This window comes from Atractosteus spatula, chromosome 25 (assembly GCF_055471065.1).
Source record: "Atractosteus spatula isolate fAtrSpa1 chromosome 25, fAtrSpa1.hap1, whole genome shotgun sequence".
In the NCBI taxonomy this organism is placed as follows: domain Eukaryota; kingdom Metazoa; phylum Chordata; class Actinopteri; order Semionotiformes; family Lepisosteidae; genus Atractosteus; species Atractosteus spatula.
Window position 1 is genome coordinate 3724953 of NC_142730.1, and position 11221 is coordinate 3736173.

Here is an 11221-nt window from a genome sequence, read left to right on the forward strand (position 1 = left end):
GTGTCCCTGTGAAATCCGTCCGTCTCCCTTCTCCTGTCCGAAGAAGAGTGCAGGAGTTGTTTTTGTCAGGTTCAAAATGTCATCTCGGGTTTTGGTTGGTGTCAAGCGGGTTATTGACTACGCAGTCAAGGTACAATTATATTCAGTTCTCTCAGACTATGGAGAGATTTTTTATTTTTCGATTGGTCTTCAGTTAGCCTTCAGGCTTTTCGTTAAAGGGACAAGGTCAGGTCTTGCTTGCAAGTTGTAATCAGATCTCACACGAATGTGACATGAAAATCGGTTATCAGTTGAGTTCAGTTTTCTAACGCTATACTTTATATTGCACGTTGCAGACGGTTAATGGAAGTTTTCGGGGAATGAGTTAAGTAACTCAGACACAGAACAGAATATATACTGTATAGAATATATACCATATCCCTTACACCCAAAGAAGGCTTCACAGCCGAAACTCTCTTTTCAACATGGAATAAACCTATTACTTGTTCCTTTGCAGCCTACGCATGCTGACGCAGCTCCCCACTTGAACTACTATATATATATACTGTATGGTTATGCTGGTGAAGGTTTGCAATTTTAAGCAACTTCAGTAGTCTGTGTTAACTACTTTTTTTTGTCATTTCTGATAAAAAGTAGGTAAGGAACACCTTAGTCTAAATTAGACTGTGCACTAAAATAGTGTCATTTTAGTGCACAGTCGTTAACTATGCAAAGCAAATGCATTGCCAATTCTGAAATTATCATCCTACAGTATATGTAACCTAGTATTGCTCTGTACAAGCAACCCAAAATTCAGCTCGTGATTAATAAGTAAATTCTACAGTGCGCTGTGTTGCTTAAGTTCCGCCTTAAGACAATTATCATTCATGTCTCCACTTACACGCGTGTGCATTTTAAGAATAAAAATGAAATAACCTGTATTTACTAAAACATTGAGATTGATCATTTCAAGAGAAAAAAATTTATCCACTCAAAAAAAGCAAGTGTATCTTGAACTAGAAGTAATGAATATTAACCTTTGTCAGCATATACAGTACAGTATATGCAACACTTCTCTACAATTTTTTCTGTAAGATTTCTAACATCAGGTACCTCATTCTAACCTCTCCTGAAGTCTCTTAATGCTTTTAAAACACTATATCTTTAGGCGTCTGATTTTTCTGCTTCTGCTCCTTCTCATTTTATTTGGTTATTCCCTTACAGCCCCTATGTCCTGGTGATGTTTAATTACATATTAAATCCATCTCCTGTTTTGTGTGACACTATTCCTTAATTCCTGTTTCTCTACCTCTTGTCCCTTGTTGTTTAACGTAACTTCCTTAGCTCTTGTGTGGAATTGGCAGATGTTAAATGTATACTCTTTTAATTTAACCTGTCCTGTTTTTGAATAACATTTTAATTAAAAACCGTGATGAACAAATTGAAGACTGTTGCATTTGATGAAGTACGAATATCAGCAAAGCCTGCAAAGAAAATGTGCAAAGTGAAATTTACCACTTGCATAAGTATATTTTTTTTCTTTCGTCTTTTTCTTCCATCTTTCCTTCTTTTTTCTGTTTACTGTCCTAGACTTTTCTTACCTTATGTTTACTTGAGATTTGTTTCCTTATTTATTTGATAGCCCATACTCAGACTCGGAAGTGATACTGAGAAAAAGAATGTTTTTTTTTTTAATCCCAGAAGACTGGTGTTCCAGGCTCTTTGCTTGACTCTGACCTCTGACCTTTCACCGGCGGTTTGGTTTTGCAGATCCGGGTGAAGCCGGACCGGACGGGGGTTGTCACGGATGGGGTGAAGCACTCCATGAACCCGTTCTGTGAAATCGCTGTGGAGGAGGCGGTGAGGCTGAAGGAGAAGAAGCTGGTGAACGAGGTCATTGCCGTGAGCTGTGGGCCCCAGCAGGTTCAGGTATGCCACCGCTTCATGACCTTTGACCCCCTCATTCATGTCCCGTCTTCTTATTGTGGGACCATGCGGGGGTCAGGGTGAGTCCAGCAAAGTTGTAACCAACCAGATGTTTGCCAGACTTTTTTTTTTTAAGGAGAGCGACTTTTGAGATCTTGATTGTGTGTGAGAGAGTCGTGTTCAGCCTCCTTTATAAGGAAAAACATTTAAAACTGAGAACAGGAGAGGTATGTCTTTACACAAAGGTATTTGGGAGTTTGTAACAAGCTACCCAGCTATGTTCTTGAATCTGATGTCCTGGTTTCTCTTGTGAGCTGTGGCTTGAAATTCAGCATCTTTCTGAGAGAACTTTGCACAGAGTATTTGAGAGAAAAAATGGAGGAAATTACTCTTATTTCATCATTTTAAATCCTGGGATTAAGGCATCCGCAAAATAAAATTATAGTGATAATTATTTTTCTTCTAGGATTAGGTGGTTACATACCAAACAAACTGGAGTAGCAATGGGGCCACCACTAGAAGCTGCCAAAAACAGCCTCACAGGACTGGGCTTTGTAAATGCATCTGTATTTTCACATGTTGAATTGTTTAATTTTTACAAAGTTTAAGATAGGGTTAGTAATCAGCATCTTGTATCTTATATAAGGGTTGCGGGTTTGTTCACTGCTTGTCCGTTGATCTGGTATCAGCTGGCGTGTAGAGCTGCATGTCAAGGTAAAAACCTGATTAACATCATGATGAGTGCTTGAAGATGGGGAAATAGTGTACGTTTACCAACCTGCAGGCAGAGCAGTATAAAAGGTAAAATAGAAGTGATCTCTTCTTCATAAGTCTCTGTTGCTCTACTAAACCAGGCTCACTCAGAACTGAAGGTACCATTAGGGTGGAGGGGAGTTAATGTAAAATGGTCTTCTGAGCCACTCTAGCTCAGGTGTGGACTGTACGCACAGGATATGCCATGGAACTGAGAACAAGACAGAGGTTCCTTCTGTGAAGGTTCCTTGTCCTCCCCAGGAAACCATCCGCACAGCGCTGGCAATGGGCGCTGACAGAGGGATCCATGTGGAGGTTTCTGGGAAGGATTATGACAACCTGGGGCCTCTGCAGGTCTCTAAGATTCTGGCAGCTCTAGCGAAGAAAGAAAACGCTTCTCTAGTAGTACTTGGCAAGCAGGTAAGATCAGTTATACAAAATAATTACTGCAACGTACACTTATGTGGCGTCTCTCAGCACACAGCGAGTAAGGCTCCAGGTTACTGACCAGAGTCCCCACTTTGGACTGGATAACAGCAGTGTGCAAGGGCCCATTTTCTGTGAAATGGGTTCCATTATTGCTAGGAATACCTAGAAATGGACTAGTGTCTTATCGTTGGAGTACTCATTCATTTTGAGTCTAACATTAAAGATAAGAGGATAAGCTCAATCCTGGTGAACCACTTAACTCAAGAATGGGCTTCTTGTGTGTCTTTCATCAGCCTTAAATAAGGCTGTGTTTTTATTAAAGAGATTAGTCTGAAATGTTATCTGGTGCAAACCATTCATAGGTGGATAAAGGACTTTTTTCCCTTTAATGTTATGTTAGTTCTTTGTTTTGTAGATTTCATGTAGTCATGGTCACTTTACGCAATAGTGGAACTGTGTAGTGTAAAGTTTGTAGGAGCTCCGCTGTCGAAAATACTTTTCATTGCAGAATAGCATCACATTTCTGATCCTTCATTTACTGCTGCTGTGTGTTTGGGAAGCCTTGAGCTCTTAATCTTGGCTGACCACTGATTTTGTCCTCTTCAGGCAATTGACGATGACTGCAATCAGACTGGACAGATGACCGCTGCCCTGCTGGACTGGTCTCAGGTAGATTGACTTCCGGTTATGATATTATACATCAGCAGCCCCCACTGTTCCTGGGGGATTTTACTGTGATCTTTGGTTTCAGCTCTAGCTGAGTTGATAACCACTAGCTAAATTATTTCAGGGTTCTTTTTGGGGCATATTTTGCTTTCAGCTTTAAAAGAAAAGACCAACGGTATTTCTAATTGATATCAACCTCGTGGCACCCAGAAACAGCTGGACAACATCCTTGGATAAGTTAACTACCAAATAGCCTAGAATGGCCTCTTCTTGTTTGTAATTGTAATTGTGTTGAAAAGGCCGAATTAACCTCTCTGAACTTGACGATGTTCTGGTATCCCAGAGGTTTCAGTAATTCTGAAAATGCACACGAGAGAATGCCCCTTTCACTTGTAGGTGTCTAACGTTTAAGATCAAGTTTGGTACATGCAGTGCAACTGAACCAGTGACTGAGGACATTTCCAGGATAGTTTGTATTAGGCTGAAACATTATTTTTCAACTTGAAAACAGTTTTGATTTGAACAAAACAGACCTTGACCCCCTCAGCCGGGACCCCAAGTACCAAAACCTTAGTACATAAGGGCATTTTTCTTAATTAAACCACTCTGGCTAGTCATTACTTTATTATTAATTATCAATGGATTCCTTAAGGTTTACAAATGAATGTCACTGAATGGCACAAAATCCCACTGTTTTATTTTAATATCATCCACATTTGTTAGTCCTGTTACCTTGGGGGGGAATGTACTTTTTTGTTCTGCTGATGTCTGGTGGTGACCTAGAACAAGCCAAACTGAATCCCATAATGCTCTTTACAGTTGGGTGCAATGTGCTTTGTTCTAATTCTCATCTTTTAATTTTGTTTGGATGAAGTCCTCAGACAGGCATCTTATATCTGCTGCTGTCTTGACTGTTAGATCTTTCTATTTTAGATGAGCAGTTTGAATTCAGAAAATAAAGACACCTTTTTGTTGCTCCTCCAGGGAACATTTGCCTCCGAAGTGGTGTTGGAAGGGGACATGCTGAAGGTCGTCCGCGAGATCGATGGGGGCTTGGAGACCATTAAGATCAAGATGCCCGCTGTTGTGACTGCTGACCTGCGCCTCAACACGCCCCGCTATGCCACCCTGCCAAATATCATGGTCAGTATGCATCTGCAGTGTAGAGTACGGGCGTTGCTAAGCACATAAATCATTTGATTCATACCATAGATAATGAAGGTAGTAATAATTCCTTACACTTATATAGCACTTTTCTGGACACTCCACACAAAACGCTTTACAGGTAATGGGGATCCCCTCCACTATCACCAATATGTAGCCCCAACTGGATGATGCAACGGTAGCCAGAGTGTGCCAGTACATCACACCACACACCAGCTCTCAGTGGGGAGGAAAGCAGAGGGATGAAGCCAGTTCAGAGACGGGGATTATTAGAAGGTCATGATTGGTAATGGCCAGGGGGATATTTTGGCCAGGACGCCAGGGTCCTTTTTGTAAACAAGCAAGTTTATAAATACACCTCTTTAATCCGATGCTTTTGATTTCAAGACAGTTTTGCCGATAAATACTGCTTACTTGTTAACTCTGCGTGCAGATCACATTGGACCATTTCTGCAGTGAAATGTCTGCTGTGCAACCTACGTACGTATTCGCTCCTACATCGCATTACATTCGTCATTACAGTGACTAGTGAGCGGAAAGGGCTGCACTGTGTCACAATTCGTGGGAAATCGAATGCGAGTTTGAGACGACATGGCGACTTTCACAAGGTTCACGACTTAAATGTTTCTATAACATCAATGAATTTATTTTGTTGCCAAGATTTAAGAACTGGTCTGAGAAATTGGGGCAGCAGTTCCCCTTTAAGATTTTGAGTGGTCCCGAGCAAGGGCGGGCAGTATTGCTCCGAGAATTACAGCTACATTTTGAATACATTTGTTCATCCTTGGTCAGACATTCCACAGCCAAGTTGAGCAGCCGTTTTCTACCTGTTTCTGATGAGCAGGTGTCATGTGTAATTCACAAGCCCCAAAACATCCTTCTCCCCTCTCCCTTCAGAAAGCTAAGAAGAAGAAGATGGAGTGTGTGACAGCGGCTGACCTGGGTGTGGATCTGACATCCCGCCTGGAGATCCTGAGCGTGGAAGAGCCGCCCCAGAGACAAGCTGGAGTCAAGGTGGAGACGGTGGAGGATCTAGTCACCAAGCTGAGGAATGCCAGCAGGATATAGGCCACTGACAGGGTATGATGCCGTGAAAAAAAAAAAAGGATCCAGAAAATGTACCTTGTTTACCATTTTTTAATGGAATGAGTTCAGCCTCACTCTTTTGTTAAGTGGCTATAGAATTGACTCTATAGTCGGGCAACTCTGCTGAAAGACAAGGAGCAAGGCTGACTTCAGCCACCAGATGGCATGTGATTTTTAAAGATGATAAAAGGGTTCCAATTGTGGAATTAAGTCATGATCAGTAGGAGCACAACAACCAACCAATCCCTTGAGTAGATTTATTTGTTTTTTTGCACCTGTTCTACTAACTGGTAAAGTAACATACAAGCTTAAATTAGTTTAAAACTAAACCACCCTGTGTTTTTTCTACTTCATGCTGTAATTTACTTTCCATTTTTTTTTTGTTGCATGTGAATTTAGTATTACTAATGCACACCTTATGATGCCTGGGTTTGAAATGATAGGACTGGAAATGGACCAAAAGGCAGCAAACCTTTTACACAGTTACAGTTCAGTCAGAAATGGCAGGGTACAGTTTGGACTGCCTGGGAATCATCGGTTGTTTCACGTTTTTTCTTCCTACATATTCTGCTCCTGACCCAAGCATTGTGCATTCACTATGCCACTAGCATGAATGACCTCGCCATTCCACCTTCTCTTCACCCCCAAACTGTGGCTTGTTATTTAAAAAAATGGGTCAAGCTCTGTTCTTAAACCTGGGTTGTGCTTCTTGTTTCTCAGTGCACTCTGCAATCAGGAGCTCCTATGGTGGGAACCCAGGAGGAGAGTAAAGGACGTTATGCTAGACCATTTCCTGCTGTTCCGCTGGGCAGAATCCAGGAGCCCCTGTAATTCCTTCCGAGCCAGCGACGCCCCTAAGAGAGATGACAGCTGTTGATATCTTTTAACGGTGCAGCTCAAGAGCACCTATATCAGAGGAGCTCCTAGCTCTACACAAGCGCCTAATTCTATCTTGATTGTACATTTGTCAATGATGAAATAAACAGTTTGTTGGGTTTTTAAAGGCATTCCTGATTCCAGGCTTGAATCGATGCTTTCATTAAAAATCAGTGTAGAACGTTTTAATCTGTGAAGCTTTTTAAAGAGCAAGAAGCAAGGTTCCAGCATATCATGTAGGACTACAAGGAATTATTCTCTCTGTGGTTATCATCCCATTTTTAATTTGTGTCGAACTTCATGTTTTAACTACTGATGGGGGTGTAACATGTCCATTTGTCATTGTGTTTACAACCCTCCCAAACACCAAAAAAACATTAAAAATCAAGAGGGATTTTTGGTAACTAGTTGATTTTTTTTTCTTCTGAAGTGCAAGTATTGTAATAAACAGTTCTTTTAGATTGATTTTCACAAGGGAAATCAAAAGAGACAACAGTAACCTGTAATTTAAAATTGCAGTTACCTCACTGAAACAGCTGTAGAACTTTAAGAAATCTAAAAAGGAGATTTTCAGAATCTCTTGGGGGTTATGATAATGATCATGTAATAGTTTCACCTCCAAGCTCTTAATCACATAAAGCTTACTAGTTCTTTTTCCATTAAGGAGATTAAGACCTGGTATATGGTGGACACCTGTGTTTTAACTTAAAATATTACAATATCAGTAGTTGATGCAAGTTTCTGTCTCTGAAGAAAAAAATAAACGATTCAAATTGATCATTTTTTTCTGTGCCTTTGGTTACTTCTATTACATTTTTTAAGTAACAAATTACCTCAAGTGTATTCAAGACAGGACTTTTGTACTGTTTGTCACCTTTGTTCCTTCATTCACAGCTAAAATGATCAAAAGTGTACATAAATATAGGAAATATTGTATCTAGAAAACTGAAGCACGCTCACTGAATGGTTATACTTTGAATGTATAAAAACTGAACGGTAATACTTTCTATAAAACCTTGCTTCACAATAAAACTGAAAAAAAGAGACAAAATAAATATAGGAAATATTCCACGACTGTTAACTACTGTAAAATTCTTATTAAAATACTAGTTGACAATAGGTATAGAACCCCAGGGAATAGCAATGGTATTGGTAGTCAAGGACCAGAAGGGTTATAGTTCATGGTGGGGAGTCATATTGAGTGGAATAAAAAGCACAGTAAACGTGTACCTGTGTGCATGTAGCACATGAAGTGGGAGATACTCTAAATAAGAAATCTTAAAAAAACTGCTGTTGCTGGGCTGCAATGTGAAGGGTATGAGACAGTGTCTTATCACTCATTGTGCACTGGACTCCCAGCAACTGTGCACATAACAGTCGACTTAAGCTGCCGTGAGAAGAAAAATAAAGACGAGTCATCTCACCTAGACCACACCTGGGAAAACCAGGTATGACATTACAGTGTCCTTTTAGACAAGTGAAGGAATGTTCAAGAATCCTTGAAGTATGATACAAATTCAGGTCTGACAGCTTTTTTGTAGTTACACTGTAAGTACTGTAACTAAATCTGATTTATGTTTCATGACATTTTCTGCATTCTTTAGAGGAGCACTGAGCAACATTGTCATGTTCATGTATAACCTACAGTATAAGATCAAGCAGATCATTGGAATTGTCTGTATGACCTTTAATCCCGAATTTAAAAGAATAAAAAAGAAGTTTTGTCACATAAATCTCAATGGATCCACAACTTTCTGAACTATTTCACTGGAGATGCTTCCCTCTCATCCCAATCCTTAAATAAAATGACATTTTACATATGAAAACCAAACTGGGATTTGCCCTTCTTAAATAAAAATAAATATTAACATTAATTCTAATAATTAATATAAATGTCATAAAATGCAGCCATTGTGTATATCATAATTCTCTCTCTCTCTACGTACTGTACCAACACCAAAATATCTAGTCTTGCAAATGTGTATTAAGAAATACTCCAATTAAGAAGTAAAGGGCGATAATCACTATATAGCTTAAACAGGTTGTGTGAGCACTGATAGAAACAATGGGATCTAATGATAAATCAAACACAATGAAAACTGCATACACTGTGGTATACATGTGGTTTTGTGTATAAAACATGGGAAATCTGCAAAATGGCCATGAAAATGCGAGTTTAATTTAATATTCAATATGAGGGCAAAAGATATGAGATGGGCACTAGGAATCTGGCTGTCCAACAGGATTCTAGAGCAGAAGAACAAAGAATGTTTTTTCCTCTTCTTCTGAGTATGCATCAGGCTTTAACACCAGTTCATATAAGCGCTTTGAGAAATAAAGTTTGTTATTATTATTATATTATTATTATTATAATGCAGTGGAACAGAGACTCATTACTGCAGCACCTCAATTTTCCACCCTGAAGATCATGTGTTGTTTTCAAACAGGAAATATGTCAAAGAAGGTGGAGAAACCCGCCCTTGAGCTTTATGGAGATCTCTGAAGACAATCCAGGCAGTAAATCTTGAGCTTTTGAGAAGGCATTGAAATAAATCAAGTTCATTGAAGTTCATTGAAAATAAAAGAAAAATCTCTGGTATGGAAAGTTTTTGTGACAGTTTTTGTGTCATTATCTGACATCAGGCCGGTATGGAAAATAATTTAGTTCTTGCATGTACTGTAGGAACACTTTTTTTCATAGCACATACTGTATTTGTTGAGCAATGAATGTACAAAACTAAAAGCAGAATACACAGCACAGACATAGTACATAATTTACAAGTTCTTGCTAATTGATTTGATTAAGTATAGCAGCTACAGACAGCTTTTTCATCTTTATCAGGACTTATCAGCATGGCATAGCTAACTTTCGCTAGTGAGACCGATAACATATATATCCATCTTACTTAATTAATGCATGGTATAACTTATGGGTTTGAACATTAATTAAAAGTTAGCATGCACAAGTAATTATAATTTGTTGTGACTGCGTAGTCAGTTTCAAAAGTGAAAGGACTTTATGTCACACTGATGAACTTTAGTGAACCGACGATAACAATTTTACTGAGCTATAGATACATTTCTTTGTAACCATTTGAAGAAGTATTTTTTTCTATTTCTTCTAAATGGAAAATAGTGTAGTACTCAAAAACCTTGAAAAACAAAAAAATCTTCTAATCTTTCTAGTAACTACTGTAACTTCATTAACCCTGTGACTTTTCAGCTTGTGTACTGTCCTGATATTACAGCCTTTTGTAAACAAGTAGCTTTTAACATAATAGTATTGCCAGATCAGGGCAGGCTTTTTTTTTTTACTTTTCTTTTATGGATATTTACTGACTGCTTTTAATGTAATGTCTTGTAAAATGCTATTGAATTATTTAACTACTGGAATAAATCTGGATTGTTTTCACCGAGGTTAATGGTGTACTGATTGCTAATCTTTTTCACAGATATGTGAAATGATCATTATTATATACTGTATGAGGAATTTTTGCCTCAAGAAATTAAAAAAAAAATAGTGATGACCTACTTATCTGCTTATTCCATGCTGAAAAAAAGAAGAAAGAAAACACAACGTTTCGGCCGTGGAGCAGAAGCAGAAGCCAGAGACTTTAGAAAATCCTCACAATCCAGAGAGATAAATAAAGCAGACGGGCCATCAGCGAGTGAAACAGACACATAAGATACATACATGATTAAATTTAAACAAAACAACTAGCATCGTGTCATAATTGAGCAGGTTTATACAGTAGCTGTGGGAATAAAAGATAACCTACTCCACCTCAATATAGGTAGTCTGAATTGACACTCTGGTGGAAGCAAGTCCAGTTTACCAAGCAAGGGATTTACTGTGCTCTATTGTCTGTACTTGTGTAATTGTAATTGTTCTGTGGTCTTCATTTACCCTGTTCTGGGTGTTCACTCACTGGATGTTTTGCCAATTTATTAAGCAATTTGTTACGTTTGATTTGTACATCCTGAAGGTATTTTATATGTATGTCTCTCACAATAACCACACCCACAGTAACCACGCTGCAGCACAAATATGACATACTGCATATAACACGATGTGATTTTAAAATTTGTTAAACTGTTGAAAGTCTTGACAATTAGTTAAAACAATAAAATGATGTAGACATTCTGCAGCAAATAGAACTGAACACTATCTCCGGAACAATTAAGATTAAATCTGTTCTCAAGTTCATCAAGAAGCCTCGGCTCTAAAGAAACATTTTTCACAAAAAAACTAAATTAATGCTATAAACTGAGCAAGGCATTCCGCTGCGCTTTTAAAAGAGTTTTTAAACATAGGATAAGACTGTAACGAGACTGGGTTGCG

At 38.7% G+C, this 11221-nt stretch overlaps 1 protein-coding gene across 1 annotated transcript; it reads left to right on the forward strand.

Annotated features, from left to right (window-relative positions):
• Positions 1 to 7656, forward strand: etfb (electron transfer flavoprotein subunit beta). The gene is made up of 7 exons (XM_088905341.1): positions 1 to 130; positions 1750 to 1908; positions 2920 to 3078; positions 3694 to 3756; positions 4738 to 4896; positions 5815 to 5997; positions 6724 to 7656. The coding sequence occupies exons 1-6, from the start codon at positions 77 to 79 to the stop codon at positions 5983 to 5985; spliced, it is 765 nt and encodes a 254-aa protein (XP_088761467.1). The 5' UTR covers positions 1 to 76; the 3' UTR covers positions 5986 to 5997; positions 6724 to 7656.
• Positions 7657 to 11221: the final 3565 nt, after the last annotated feature.

Coding starts and splice junctions, on each gene's coding strand:
- etfb (XM_088905341.1), top strand. CDS start 77: ATGTCATCTCGGGTTTTGGTTGGTGTCAAGCGGGTTATTGACTACGCA. Junction 131..1,749: donor TTATTGACTACGCAGTCAAG/GTACAATTATAT, acceptor TTGGTTTTGCAG/ATCCGGGTGAAGCCGGACCG. Junction 3,757..4,737: donor CCCTGCTGGACTGGTCTCAG/GTAGATTGACTT, acceptor TTGCTCCTCCAG/GGAACATTTGCCTCCGAAGT.